Genomic DNA, 14,309 nt, shown 5'->3' on the forward strand with positions numbered 1-14,309 from the left:
CCCCCCCCCCCCCCCCCCCCCCCCCCCCCCCCCCCCCCCCCCCCCCCCCCCCCCCCCCCCCCCCCCCCCCCCCCCCCCCCCCCCCCCCCCCCCCCCCCCCCCCCCCCCTAGAAGGTGAGGCACGCAATGTATCGTGAGGGTTGCGCAGCGGGATGGGAAGGCGAGGGAGCGGTGCAAGTATGCTCCAGGCCGTAATCCGAGACTATGCGATCTGTATATGAGCGGTTTTGGGGCAGCTCAGCTAGATGCGGTGATAAGTCTGAAGAGAGCGAACGCAACCGCTCGCCGTTCTAGATCAAGATCTCGCATCACACCCTCTTCGTCTTATGCGAGCTCGAATTTAAGGATACAGGCTTCTCAGAGTATTGCGAGAACACCGCGAGAGCGTCAGACACTGGCAGTCTATTCCCCTACTGTTCCTAAGCGGGTTCGACGCAGTTCAACACTTAGCGATCGAGCCCTGCATCGACCAAGATCAACACGTCCTACGTATACACCACTCTCTGGCTTCATATCTTGAAGGATCCGAGCGGTTCCAGTCGCAGAATTGGTCGGTACTCGTACTTTCGAAAGTTGGCGTCAGTATAGCCATCGGCTGCAGCGACCATCGACTGACAAACTAGCGGTCCGACTCGCTAATCTACCTAGCGAAAAGCAGTGAGCGAAGACCATGTGATACATGAGGAACGCCAACCAATATTGCCTGTCTGTTAATTGCTGGAATTGAAACCGCTTGTTATGTATGCGGTCCCTGCACGAGTCATGTTCAAAGCTGAGCTATTTAGCGCTCAGCAATCACTTGCCTTTTGTAACCAGTAAAAGTATCTCAACGCAAGACATCAAAGAAAACATTCCCTGGGGTCAGAATAACGATGATCGCAACACTTCGTCTCACCTGTTCCAACCAGAGCCCTCTCACCCAGCCAGATATGGGAGTCTGCGCGAAAGTGTGGCGGTTAAGCGCGGACGAACTGGATTAGACTTTTTGATGCGAAGTGTCCCTGGCAACGAGAACGGCGAATCGATGGAAATTCTCTCTTCGACAGACCCGTCTATTGCAAACCCCGTTCACACCGCATTTCAGAGATCCCCAGTTCTCACTGCAGAAATATCGCTCAAACGAAGAAATCCAATCCAGACTTGCGCACCATTGTGCAAGCTTGGAAGACCTCGAAGCCGATTCTGGTGCGAGCGCCCTCTAGAACAACAGGTGGACAGATTCAATATCGAGGAGCTGTAGGTACTCGAGCAAAACCTGGTCGAAACGATTGTATAGCCCGTTGCTTCCGTAATTTTTTCGCCTGTCTTGTTTGGTCTCTCTCTCTTTTTCTTCTCTCATAAGGCGAGGTTCTTTGGCACCTTTAAGCTCGAATCACGTATGTACGGTCAAGACAGTCTGCTTGCAAGAAATTTCGGGTGTGAATGCAGCTATTACCTTCTCGCCTCGAGCATCACTGAGTCAGCTAGATCTAGGCTGTACCATTCTGTGCTGACCGACCCGTGTAAAGCCCGAAATTTTAGCTGCCGAGCGAGTGCGGAAAGAAAAAATGGGTCGAGCCGGTTGCTCGGTCCGCGAAAGCGCACGCGCGCAGTTCGGTCGGACGTCAACGTCGACGCCCCCGGACCGAGACTAAGCACTTGAAAACGATTTGTCGAGCTTCCGTCGTGAACCCTACTAATAATCAATTTCTCGCTATGATGCTGTACTCGGCTGTTCGCAAACGGCGCGCTCTCGAGAGGGTTTCGACTAAGTCATGTAATCCAATGTGATCTTTTGCTCAAATCGCTTAGCTGCACGTGAAAACCATGTTACAGTCTGGCCTGGTCTCCACCCTCGTCGCTCGAACTGTTCGAGTTTGCCCTCGAGAGGTTGAACGTCTGCATGACTCAAAATTCTCGACCTCTAAACAACCCCGAGCGCTTCTCGGTCACCTCGGGTCTAGTTGTTGGACTCGTACTCGACAACGTCGTTGCGGTTCAGCAGGTGCCGGAGGAGGAGTGACGACTTCGGCCGAGCGGTGGAAAAGGTGAGACAGCCTCGATCGAGGCGCTGCAAATTTGCGCGAGAGGAATCTTCCCCACCCCTCGCACCTCTCTCGATCCGCGTGCCCCCAGAGACGCTCGGGTGAGCGTCGTCAACCGACCGCAACGCCTTTGCGCTCGCTTTGAGCCCTCGAGCGAGGGTGGAAGTGCGCCGGCTCGTAAGGAGCGACCGCCGAGCATCGATCGCATCGATCAACAATCGACCATGTCGACCTGTGCCACGGTCCCAGCTAGCAGTTCGGTCGTGACGGCGTACAGTACGAGCACAGTCACGAACCAGCAAGTCGTGAGTGCCGTCAAACCCTCCTGCTCGCTCGGAACTCCGAGGCGACGAGTGCGCGAGCTGATTGTGCCGATGGCCCTCACGATTGCAGTCGACCGTTCCAGGCTCGACCGTCTCGTCTGCCGTGCTCGTCACATCGTGCCCTGCTGCACCCACCGATGCGGCCAGCGGTGCTGCCCCGCCGAGCTGTACCACCGCGACGAGCTACTCGGTCACAGTTCTGCCCGTTAGTCCTGGGCAGTTCGGTCTCGGCGCCAAGACGCTTTAAAGGAGGCTGACCCGTCGATCTCCTCTGTCGAGTACAGGGCACGACGACGACCGTATACAGTACCGGCGAGACCGTGGTGCCTGTGTATAGCACCGCGTTCGTCCCCGCGAGCACCATCTGTTCTGCGACCCCGGTCAACACGCCAACTTCGACATCGCCCCGCGCCACGAGTCAAGGTCCAGCATCGCAAGCCACCCCGACCACGACTGTGATCGTCAGCACTTCTGTCGCCGCAGTTGGTCCGAGCTCGTCGACCAAAATCTTGACAACCACCTCGACCTACATCCCCGGCCAGACCGACATTGATGCTACTTCAGCATCTGCCGTCTCGCCCGCGGCCGGGGTCGTCACCGCAACCGAGTCGCAGAAGATGGTCCTCTCGACGTCGTACCTGACCCTGTTCTTCACGACGACCGACAACTCGGGACACGCCATGACCTACGCCTCGTCGGTTCCGACCCTTCTCAACGTGCCCAAGTCGCAGGCGGCTACAACGAACAAGGGCGCGATCGCGGGTGGAGTCGTCGGTGGCGTGGCGGCCCTCGCGTTTGCCGTTCTCGCATTCCTGCTCATGAAGAAGCGAGGCCTCTTCCGCAGCGGCGACCCCGAGATTGAGGAGGATGCCTGGGCACCGCCAGCTCACGGTGACTACCAGTCGCCCAGGTCTGGGCGGAATCGGACAGTCACAGGAGGAACGCTTGTTGGAGCAATCGCCGGGAACGCGGACGAGAAATTCGTCGACGACAACGATCGCGAAGTCGATGCCGCTACCCTCGAGCGTCACCAGAGTTGGTACGGCACAGGTGGAGCAGGCGACCGCGCAATGCAGGATATCTACCGAGAACAGGCTCTCTACGCGACCAGACCCAACTCGCCGCAGGGCCATCTCGGTGCGGCGGACGCGATCGGTGCAGCGGCCCTCGGATACGCTGGTGTATCTCGCAGCAGGAGTGATGGAGGGTTTGCGCCTCAGGATGCTCGAAGCGTCTCGAACCGGATCTCGACCTATTCGGGACACGCGACGAGCTCTCAAGGCCACTCCCAAGAATACGCCACAACTGCGTACCCTTACCACTTCTCCTCGATCCCGGATCATCGTCTGTCTGGCTTGCCGTACTATCCGAGCTATCCCAATGCGCAGCCTGAAGCATACCGACCCGCCTCGCCGCAACAACGCCCTCGTTCCGCGTCGCCAACTGCCGAAAGGGCACTCGATGCGCCTCTTCACGCCCGCTCGAACACTCTTCCGAATCGACTCTCGTCGAAAGGTCTCGCCCTGCCGGTGCACTTGCGCAGCGAATCGTACGGCCCACGTCCGACGCTTGAAGCGATTCAAGGACCGTTCGGCTCGACCTCTTCATCGTCAAGCCCGTCTCGAGGCGACACGACTGAATCGATCCCGACCTCTTCGACCTCGACTCAGTTCCCTACCCATTCCGAGTCGTACGGTTCTGCGTCGACGGTACCGTATTCGCTACCTCAACTCGATCGCCTCAAGCTGCAACGTCCAGGGTTCGAGAGGGCAGTGAGCACTGAAAGCTTTGTCGCTCCGACTCAGTGGCTCGGCGCGACGATCGCGAATGCCGACTCGGCGAGTGAGAGCGGAATGGAAAGCAAAGAAGACTTGCACGAGAAAATCTTGTCAGTCCAATCCGGTACCAAGAACCGCCTCGACGATTCCTGTACTGACGCGATCTGAATTCTGGGATGAACAGCGTGAATCCTCCAGGGTCGAACACGACGCGCGCTTGAACAGGCCACGATATCCCCTGACTCTCTCTCTCTCCTCAGGAGCTCGCTCATCTCTCTGTACCGGCCCTGATGTATCCATCGTTTCTTTGGTGTGTGTTTGTCTTTTGTCGTATCATTTTATAGTCTACACTTCAGTTTCGGAGTCTCAGCTGTCAACCGGATCAGTTTCATTTGCGCTCTTTGTACTTGTCCACGGTCAACTCGGGAAAGAGAACTGAATGTTTCGCTTTCAAACATCACTGGCGGGATTAATAATATGCTACAGTTTGTTGTACGACACGCTGTTTCCAAGGTATATGACAAGGCGGGGTATAATGGAAAGTGAAAATAAACGTGATTAGGTTCGGAAATGAGTTGGAGCAGAAAGTCTTTCGAGGAAGAAGAGCATCATGTCACTCCACAGGTACCCGCCTGGTAGAGAAGACACGTTCGTGCTCGTGCTTGGCTGCTCCTGACCTCGCCTGTTTTGAACAAAAGGAGAGAAAAGCCACTAGGCAATCAGTATTTGTTCGTCGATACACGAAAAGAACTACGAGTCGAGAGTGCAAGGACTTACATGAGCGTTGCCCATTCGTCAACCGTGATCATCCCCTTGAGCGAAGTCGATTCGTCACCAAACGCCACTTCCTCGATCCGCTCGGAACTGCCAATCCGTTGTTTGACACGGTTCAAAAACTTGGCTTTCGAGCTGGCACGGTTCTTGTACGTCTTGCGCATGACTTGACGACTGTCTCGTTTCGAAACGTCGTGGACGACTTCTTCGGCCGGTTCGAGGAGGGAAGCGATCTGTGTGCGCGCTTCTGCGACCGTTTCACTCGAATTGAGGTACTTGACAATCTGTCGACTGAGGGCATCGAGCGCAGCGATACGGACCGATGGTGCATTCGTGAGCTCGGGCACGTGCTGCAACGAACGCCACAGGATTGGGGTATGTGGGAAGACGTCGGCGAGATCGGCAAACGCTCGCGTGAGACGCTTCGAGTACCACGAGAGTCGATCAAAAGTCAGGTCAGACTGTGGGTCCTGGTTCGCGAGCTGGTCGAGAGCGGCAAAGTGTCGCAGGTCGTACGAGCCCGTCGAGAATTCGATCAAATCGGGGCGAGTCCGGTTCAGCGAATGGAGGATGGGCAGTACAATGTGGGTCAAGCGGTCCTCGAGAGCAACTATATACCATCGTCGAGTTAAAAATTGAGCAAGCGCGAAGAACAATTTGTACAAGGGCAGGAAACTCACCCGGAGGATAAAAGTTGGCATCGTCCAGAAGGGTTTCTCGCTCGATCTCGACCCGGTTGACCAGACCAAAGTGGAACGCAGACACGATGGTCAAGTCATACTCGGCAACGTGACACACGGAGGGACGACTGGCTTCCGAGACTTCTTGGCTAGCTGTTGGTAGCTTCTCGTCGACTCCGTTGACGAACCGAGGAGGCGAAAGAGGATGATCACGGCCGATCGTTCCAAATCGGCCACCAGCAAGACGACAGAACTGCTCGCCGTGGTAGCGCTCGGTACGGTCGCCAAAAAGCAGAACCGTCTTGCCATGTAGCCAAGGGAGAGGGAGTGACGATCTTGCGAGCTTCGGTGCTGGGAAGGGAAAATCGAGTTGAGCCGACGCTTCTGAGCCGTCACTTCCTACTCGGAGTGCCTTGCGTAAGAGTGCAAGGAGCGGAGGTGGAGCACACTGGCGATCGTAGGGTCGCCAGCGGTTATGTTCGGGATTTTTTGCGTCAACTTCCAATCGTCCGAAAGCGGCGTAGGCATTGTCGCAGCTGTTCGTCCTTGAAGGTGAGTTTGACAGCGATGTGGGGAAATGGAAGACCCGAACTCACGAGGAAGAGCTTTGATCACGTTGACTACCGAAAAGAGCTGAGAGTTTGCTCCGAGGCGACCACCATGATGAGTCCGAACCCGATGACCGAGCCGCCATCATCCGCAGGAGCAGCACCATCAAGAATCCAACAAACACCATAATCACTCGCCTCCTTTCCCGGTACCATACAACCCTTGTCCTTCGAGTTCGACGTTCGTACGCGAAAGGGGGGGTCAATTGCTTGTCGTCAAATTCAAAGGGCTTGACGTCAAGGAGGCAAGAGGAAGTGAAAGGCGGCAAAGGGGCGTTGTCGTCGTAAGAAGAAATTGACCGTCGTCGGAACAGGTTCGCATCGAGTGAAGCCGGGCGATGTCGTCTACCCCGAGGAGCTGAACGCGATTCGCGGTTGCTCGGAGGAATTGAGACGGCAATGGAGCCTGCAGGGCAACTCATACGCGTGGCGAAGGTTGATGTGGATGTTGTCGTCGGGGTCATCTCGCGTATTGTCGACGCTGGCGCAAACCTAGTATAGGCTACTGTTGCGAGGGTGGTTTGTGATGTTCAGAAAGCCAAAATGAGCAGAGGGACAGAAGAGGTGCACGCCTTTTCTGAAGCCATGTCGCCGTGGTTCTTGGAGCTCGCTTCGCACGAAGCTAGACTTGATCTGCACGCAATGAAAAGCGCAGTTAGAGTGCAGACTTTGCCGAGTTTTGCCACGATTAGAGTTTTAAACGTGCTATCCGGGTCCCGCATCGGGACTAGCTTGCCCATTCCGGAAGGCGGCGGGACGCCCGCTCGGACCTCTTCGTGTCGCACTCGTGCTCTCAATACCCTGCAGCTTGCAAGCTCCCTCCTCGAGTCTTGCAGGATGGTCTAGGTCTGCGGGAGGAGTCGAACTTCCGGAACCGCGGTCTTCGAGGAGGTGAGTTCTCCGTCTCAAAGTCCATAACTGCTCGCTCGTACCTCTTCAGGCGCGCAGGATGGACCGAAATGCTCCAATGGGCAACAATTTTGTTACAGGTACAAAACAAATGATCGAGGAAGTCTATGCAAATTCCATGCATCTACAGCAGTTCGGTGGGTCCCTTGTGCCAGGTGCGGACCCTCAAAGCTGAAAGCGTGCTCTGGGGGCTTCCCCTCGTACCGACGAAACCCGCAGCGCGGCTCTCTACCGCCATCGTAAGGACTTCGGGACTCCACGTGCCAAACTTTTCCCGCAATTCCAAGTCGTCGTAATCGAGCACGGTCCAACCCAAGTTGGTCAATTCGCCGACGAATGCGAGATCCTGGATATCGGTCGAGACGACTACGGAGAGGGCGCGAGTGAGGTGTCGGTGTTCGCGAGATTTGCGGTGTCCGCTGCTACCGTTCGCGAGGGTCAGGAGATGCTTGACGCGCTCAACTGCGTGCGAGTAGTTCTCGATCACGGGCTCGCAGTTGTCGAGTTGGTTCAGGAGGCGACATTCCGATGCTTTCGCGCGAGCCGAGATGTGGACTGCGAGGAAAGGGTTCTTGTGACCGAGGAGGTGCGCGACGACGTTGCCTGCGAGGTCATGGATCGTGCGGTTGAAGTGGAGGTGTCGACCGTGTGAGAAGAACGCAGAGTGGTCTCGAGGGTCGAGATGCGTCGTCGAATGGAGAGTCGTAGGGTGCTCGGGCCGATGCAGCGAAGAGTCGATACAGAGCAGGTGGTCGTCAGGGTCGATAGCCGCTCGACCGACGCTGTGAATTGAACGGTCGTGTTTCGCTTGTTCAATGAGTCCCGCTTTGGCCGTGGCGTCGTGGTCGAAAGTTGCGATAAATCGGTGAGTGGCTGTAGGAGTCGATCCAACAATCAGCTTGAGAAGTGCAGATGCTCAAAAATCGAGTTCAGCCTACCCATGAGCTCGTCACCGATGGTTTCGCCTAGTTTGGTGCGACTTGTCGAAACTCGGACCGGAACAAAGCTCGTCGCCAATCCCGACCTCCACATGCTCTCGGCTCTCTGCTGCACTTCGGGTGCTCCCAACGCTCCAGTCCAGCACCCGAGCTTCTCTGCCTTGTCTGCTTCGAGGTCTGGCTTGAGGTCTTGCCAGTCGAGCATGGCGATGGAAGTCGCGTGACTGAACCGAGACATGTCGTACACGGAAGAGACGGGCATTTGCACCTTGGTAAGGTCTTTGTCGGTCGAAGTGATCGAGAGGGGCATCGCGATCGGGATGCGCTGTAGCACCGCTGCCAAGTGAGCGAGATGGTACAGATTCATCGTTTGTTCAGCTGTTAGGGGACGAGGTACGTGAGCAAACAGCCATTTCGCGGGATCGTAGCTCGTTTCGGGTTCGTACCAAAATCACCCGTCTGCGGTGTCGTCACGTATTGCATGTCCGTCGCAAGCTCGTCCCGGAACGAATCGTGTTTCTTGACGACAATCTCGGCAGGCTGAGGGAGACGAGGAGAATGAGCGTTTCGATTTTGGGTGCAACATGATATGGGGAGAAATAGCACACCGAGTAGACTGGAGTTGGAGCGAGAGCAGCGGCGAGCTCTGCCTCGCGTCGTTTCATGTGGGCAATCGTGGGAGATTTGTGGGTCGAAAGGAGCACGATGACCATGACAACGAATGCGATCGCGCCTGCGCCTGTCGCAATGTGCGACACCTTGACGTTGTTGTGGTCGTGCGACGCGGCTTTTTTGCGCATTGCTGCATAGTCCTGGCCTCGGTCCCTCCAATTCATTTTGGCGGTAACGGTCGCATGGCGGGCGTGAGCAATCGATGCGCTGTTCTTGTAGAATCCGCCGCCACTCTTGCCTAGAGGTTCTTTCGGTGGTGGAGAAGGGGGAGGAGTGAGCGAGGCATTCGCAGCTGGGAACGAGAATGTCGGTTGCTGGATGTGCACCGCCGCGTCGTCGGAATTGTGTTGCGGTTGGTACCAGACATCGAGGTCTGGAGACGTGCGTGCCGCTGGTCGACGCGAGACTGGGCCGGAAGCGTTGGAAGAGTCGAGCGCTGTACTCGACGACGGTGGAAGAGTGAACGGCTCGGCACCGTTGAAGGTGACTTCGGCGGCGGGAGGGCGGTGACGGGTCATGCTGCTAAAGGACTAGAGTCGACGCTGAACAAGAGAAGTCCGTCGAGCACAAGCACAAGAGCTGAGCTGAGGAGAACGAGCGAGGCTGAACCGCAAAGAAGTGTGTGAAGTGATCGCCTGCGAGCGCATTCCTGCGAGTTTCCCATCACACGGGGCGACGTCAGTCCAGCCATTCTCTGCCCCGTGAGTGTGCCGAATGAACGGATGCGAGGGGGTGCGACATTAGTTTCGGGTCCAGCCATCTTTGCCGGATTTGGAAGGCTTCTCTTGTCGCGTTCCATAGCCCCGGCAAGACGGCCGAGCGGGTAGAACCCAGGCGCACTGCAGAACCGCACTGTCTGGAACACAGGGCGAGAACTGCAGAAGCATCCGGAGAGAGAGAGCATCAGCAGCGAGATAAAAAAGATCAAGCGTGTTTCACTTCGATCATCGCCTTCAGTCAACACGGCATCGTCCAGCTCTCAACCGACAGCAGCACTAAGCGCGAATCGGAGCGGCATGTCTGGTGCACCTCACCTCCGTCGGCGGTCGAGCGCTGTGCCGCATACTGATGCCAATTCGCACGATTACGCGGGATCGACACCTTCCGGCTCCACCAAGCCCCCACCGTCGACCCATCTCGACCCTCGACGGCTACCAGAGCCCTCGCGGTCCCCGATAGGCTCGTGGCGAGAGAAGAGACGGCCAGCTGTGCCCGGCGTAGCGTCTGCCGCGACTCGCGTCTTCTCCATCTTGTTCCGCATCCTGCGCAGCCCGCGTGCGCTTTTCCTCATCGCTCTCGGCTCCCTTGTCATCTTCTCCGGCTCGTATGTTCGTCGCAACTCGCACGCGATTTCGAAGCGGCCTCTTCCCCCGTCGCTGCTCCCGATTCTCCGGCACTCGAGCAACGCCGTCGCGTACCTGCACCCGGCGACAGGGCAGAGGCTCAAGGACTGGCACGACTACCAAGTCAAGTCCGATCCGAACCGGCCACTCACGCCCGAGGAGATCGAACACCGCAGTCGACACACGTTTCATCCGAATGGCCTTTTGCTCGTGAACCCCAAGGGCAAGCACCCGATTCACCAGCTGATCGAACGCGCAGAGAAGCGATGGAAGGACAAGGTCGCACAGCAGAGCAGGACCCTGTCCCAAGCTGTCGCCGAGTACAAGCAGCGGTACCGCCGCAATCCTCCAAAAGGCTTCGATGACTGGTGCGTTTTCCGCTCGAACAAAGTCACAACATCAAGCTTACATGACATTGCCTCGGCTGCGCGCGACAGGTGGGCGTTCTGTGAACAGCACAATGTGCAGCTGCGAGATGAATACGATCAGATTGCACATGATCTGGCTCCTCATTGGGCACTGCAAGTCGACTAGTCCTCATTGAGATGTCTCGCATACTTCGCTGACTCGCTTCCATGATCACAACTACTGCAGAGAAGCGTCCGACTCGCGACACCGCAACCGGGTCATGCAAGAGCGCGAACACACTTTTACTGCCGCGATGCAGCCTGGCACACCTTCGCCGTCCTTGCACGGTCCTCATGCAGATCTCAAGCGTGCGACCGATGTGGCCGGCTTGCTGTCGCTCTTCTCGGGACGCATGCATCGAAACCTCAACATCACCTTCATTATCGACGACAACCCAGCGGTCATGCTGCCGTATGCTCAACGCGACAGGATGGTGGAACTCGGACAACAGGGAGACTGTGCGTTGCGCCCTTTCGATCTGCCCGCAAAGGACGAGAGCATACTGACGCTCGCACGAGCCTCAGACTATGGCCCCTCGGAATGGTCCGAACCTGAAGACGAAAAGCTGTCAAACTTTGCCAAAGCATGTCCACCAAACTCTCCTCTCCGCCGGTCAGAGCGAGGAGAGTTTGTAGCCGACTTTTCGGGCGAGGCGCAAAGATCCTTCATCTGGTCTCACGCCAAGAGTGCCGATCTTTGCAACCACCCCGAGTCCCGCAAACTTCATGGTCACACGATGGGCCCTGGGGTCCCCCTCGCTGGTCTCGTGCCCTTGTTCACGTTTGCAAAAACGAGCCTTCACTCGGACATTCTCTCGACGCCTCTCGAGCAGTACGAGGAGCGTTACATGGGCTACGATCCCTCTTGGGACGGCAAGAGTCAGAACAAACTCCTCTGGCGAGGTAAAGTGCTGTTTGCCTGGTTCGTGCTGAACCCAGTCAAGCTGAACCTCCCACATTACAACAGGATCCACGACCGGTGTCGAATTTGACGCGAAAACTCCTTGGCGCCTCTCGCAACGAGCCCGTCTCCACTTCATGTCGCACGAGACCGGAGGGGAGAAATCGATCATCTGGTCGCAACGTGGGAACCTCCGCGAATCCAACATCAGCACGACGACCCTCAACCACTTGTACATGGATACGAGCTTCTCGGGAGCCGTACAGCAATGCGACCCCGAGACGTGCGAAATCTTGCGCAACACGATTGACTTCAAACCGACGATCGGTATCGACGAGAGTAACACGGTCAGTAATTCGGCCTCTCTTGCTGACTCTTGAAACACCGTCCTGACTCTTGTTGAATAATTTAGTACAAATACTTTATCGATGTGGATGGAAATGGGTGGTCGGGTCGGTTCCATCGATTGATGTCGACTCGATCGGTTCTGCTCAAGTCGACTGCATTCCCCGAATGGTACCAGGATCGGGTGCAAGAATGGGTCCAGTGCGTTGATGTCCTCATCTTGCTCCCTTCGCTCTCAAGCTTAACCTTTGCAGCTTGACGATGACTGACTCGCAAAAACCTTATCGCTGTCTCCGCTGTTTGTCCAGTTACGTCCCGCTCAAGGTCGATTATTCCGACCTGTACGACATCATGGCGTTCTTTATCGGAACTCCGGATGGACAAGGTGGTCATGATTCCCTCGCCGAAAAGATTGGCGCGAATGGCAAGCGATGGGCCGAGGAGTACTGGCGTCGAGCAGACATGGCGTATGTCTTTTCGAATTCCTCCTTCCACCCCCTCTTCGCAATCTGATCAAGTGCTCTTTTTTCCGTCTTGCTAGAGCGTACATGTACCGCCTCTCGCTAGAGTACGCCAGGATCCTGTATCACGACGAGGGAGATGTCGATTATGTACAAATGCCCGATTTCGACCTCTCCTAGACTCGAGATATGTCTCGGCGAGCCGCGTTCAAGTCGTTTGTCGTTCCGTCACTAGAGGACTCGCAGCATTGTTTTCTCATTTTTTCTTTTTGGCATACTTGGTTTCCCCTTCAGTTGCATATCATCGTTGTCATTAGCAATACTTTAATTCATTCCCGCTTTGCCAATTTCTCATTCCTCTCGAGGCATTTGTAGAATGGTCCGAGAGCAGGAGGACGAGTTTTGGATTCCAATTAGAGATCTATTATACATTATGTTCTTGCCGGATCTTGCACACTTTGCAAGTAGTGCGAGGTAGAACCTGAGGGAGGCAGCCATCCTTTGACTTCTCGCGTGCCTGATCCTTTCGATATCGATATCGGTTTCTTCACGTTCGACTTTCGTTCAGCCTTGACTGTTTCGCTTTCAAGAGGACGGTGCAGTCGAGTCGGTCGAATCCTCGGCCAACAACCTCTGTCGTTCTCCTTGAGGTTCAGTCGAACTATTTCCAGGTTGCTTGCCCTCGATCCGGTTCCATTCTTGACGTTTCTTGCCCAAATCCTCGATCGCTTCGAGCATCGCGTTGCGAGTCGTCTCGGTCAATTTGGCAATGTCTTCTGACGACGACGTGACCCCAACAGTCGGGATAGGTGGCAACACTGAGGATTCGACGAACCAAAAACAAAAAGCATGAGCATGAGCATGAGCATGAGCATGAGCAGAGCGATCTCGCGCTCCTAGAGGGCATCCGACAGAGCAACACGTACCCCTGACGACAATCTCGCCCCCGTTGAACCGCTTGTACTTGCTCGAGTACAATCCAGCGTAGTTCTCACAAACGATCGGAACGATAGGGAGCTGGGCTTGCACCGCGAGGTGAAACGCGCCCTTTTTGAACGGGAGGAGAGAAGGAACTGGGGATGCCGAACGAGTACCTTCGGGGAAGATGAAAAGGGACAGCTAAGTACAGATAGCAAGCGAGAGCAACGAATTCAGTCTCGAGTAGATCAGGAGCTAGGCATAAGCCAGGTCAAGGGACGTACCGATTTCTCCTTCATCTTTTGTGCAACTTTGGCAAAGACCGCGACTGCGTCGGACCGTTTCGAGCGGTTGACAAACACGGCGTTGGACAAGGTCATGAATTGACCCAAAAGGGGCATCCACTGCAGTTCCTTCTTGGCCATGATACTCGCTCCCTTGGGGAACACGGCTCCGAGATCTAGATCGAGGACGGGAGCGTTTTCAGTCATGAATCCCCTGTTGGAGGAGGAAGGAGGAGACAATGACTTACAGAGAATGTCGAGCATCGTCTGATGGTTCCCGACGAGCACGGCGGGCCTGTTCTCGTCAAGGTGATGCTGTCCTTCAACCTTGAACGTGATGCCGCACAGCGGGGCGGTCGAGAGCCTGAACGACCTCGCGACGACCCAGTTGATGTTCATGCTCTTGCCGACGAGTGACAGCGCGATCGAAACGACGACACCCCATGCCGAGTTGGCTGCGAGTCCCAACAGGAACGTCGTCAAGCGGAAGTAGTACCGCACGGGGCTGAACACTCGCGAGAGCATCACGGCGGGAACCAAACTTGCGAGCGCGAGCGTCGCCGTGCGCGGCGCGTAGTGGAGCAGTGGGAGAGCCACGATGGTGAGCACGAGCGTAGGCCCGAGCAAGGGCATGTACCGAAGGTCGCAAGGATGAGCGAAACAGATAGTTCCGTCCCGCTCGCCGGCTTCCGCTCCGGGCGACGTCGAGAAGGCCGATGTTCGTCGCCACGGTCATTTCTCGCATTGCACCAGTCCATGTTATTCCTAAGCACAACAGACAAAATCTGAACCGCAAAGCAGATATTGGTTGAAGAGAGCATAAATCCGAATCCCCAAATTTGCAAGTTGAGCCCGGTCTGCTGTCCATCGAGCGAGAAGCTCGGCTGGCACCAACGCATCTCTTGCGCAGCGTGCAAGTCCGAAATTATCGGGACTCTCGGCGC

The 14,309-nt window shown here is 56.2% G+C and overlaps 6 protein-coding genes across 6 annotated transcripts; 3 read left to right on the forward strand and 3 right to left on the reverse strand.

Annotated features, from left to right (window-relative positions):
- Positions 1-1,815: 1,815 nt before the first annotated feature.
- JCM15063_004925 (uncharacterized protein) lies at positions 1,816-2,002 on the forward strand (the record flags this gene model as incomplete). Its single annotated transcript, XM_076676028.1, has 1 exon — positions 1,816-2,002. A coding segment is annotated over one exon (187 nt), but the record flags the coding sequence as incomplete, so codon positions are not given.
- A 246-nt stretch (positions 2,003-2,248) lies between these two features.
- JCM15063_004926 (uncharacterized protein) lies at positions 2,249-4,346 on the forward strand (the record flags this gene model as incomplete). Its single annotated transcript, XM_076676029.1, has 4 exons — positions 2,249-2,329; positions 2,418-2,552; positions 2,632-4,235; positions 4,310-4,346. The coding sequence occupies 4 exons, from the start codon at positions 2,249-2,251 to the stop codon at positions 4,344-4,346; spliced, it is 1,857 nt and encodes a 618-aa protein (XP_076536567.1).
- Positions 4,347-4,683: 337 nt separating this feature from the next.
- On the reverse strand, positions 4,684-6,609 carry JCM15063_004927 (uncharacterized protein; the record flags this gene model as incomplete). The annotated part of the gene is made up of 4 exons (XM_076676030.1): positions 4,684-4,807; positions 4,903-5,509; positions 5,580-6,115; positions 6,176-6,609. The coding sequence occupies 4 exons, from the start codon at positions 6,607-6,609 to the stop codon at positions 4,684-4,686; spliced, it is 1,701 nt and encodes a 566-aa protein (XP_076536568.1).
- Positions 6,610-7,220: 611 nt separating this feature from the next.
- JCM15063_004928 (O-fucosyltransferase family protein) lies at positions 7,221-9,224 on the reverse strand (the record flags this gene model as incomplete). The annotated part of the gene is made up of 4 exons (XM_076676031.1): positions 7,221-7,969; positions 8,035-8,412; positions 8,481-8,574; positions 8,643-9,224. The coding sequence occupies 4 exons, from the start codon at positions 9,222-9,224 to the stop codon at positions 7,221-7,223; spliced, it is 1,803 nt and encodes a 600-aa protein (XP_076536569.1).
- A 498-nt stretch (positions 9,225-9,722) lies between these two features.
- Positions 9,723-12,343, forward strand: JCM15063_004929 (uncharacterized protein; the record flags this gene model as incomplete). Its single annotated transcript, XM_076676032.1, has 8 exons — positions 9,723-10,417; positions 10,487-10,570; positions 10,644-10,915; positions 10,982-11,359; positions 11,424-11,704; positions 11,770-11,903; positions 12,011-12,169; positions 12,244-12,343. The coding sequence occupies 8 exons, from the start codon at positions 9,723-9,725 to the stop codon at positions 12,341-12,343; spliced, it is 2,103 nt and encodes a 700-aa protein (XP_076536570.1).
- A 405-nt stretch (positions 12,344-12,748) lies between these two features.
- SLC1 (1-acylglycerol-3-phosphate O-acyltransferase SLC1) lies at positions 12,749-13,998 on the reverse strand (the record flags this gene model as incomplete). Its single annotated transcript, XM_076676033.1, has 4 exons — positions 12,749-12,981; positions 13,090-13,282; positions 13,366-13,541; positions 13,614-13,998. The coding sequence occupies 4 exons, from the start codon at positions 13,996-13,998 to the stop codon at positions 12,749-12,751; spliced, it is 987 nt and encodes a 328-aa protein (XP_076536571.1).
- Between the last annotated feature and the right edge of the window lie 311 nt (positions 13,999-14,309).

The sequence above is a fragment of the Sporobolomyces koalae genome, assembly GCF_050403365.1.
Source record: "Sporobolomyces koalae JCM15063 DNA, S_koalae_JCM15063T_v1_ctg3, whole genome shotgun sequence".
In the NCBI taxonomy this organism is placed as follows: Eukaryota; Fungi; Basidiomycota; class Microbotryomycetes; order Sporidiobolales; family Sporidiobolaceae; genus Sporobolomyces; species Sporobolomyces koalae.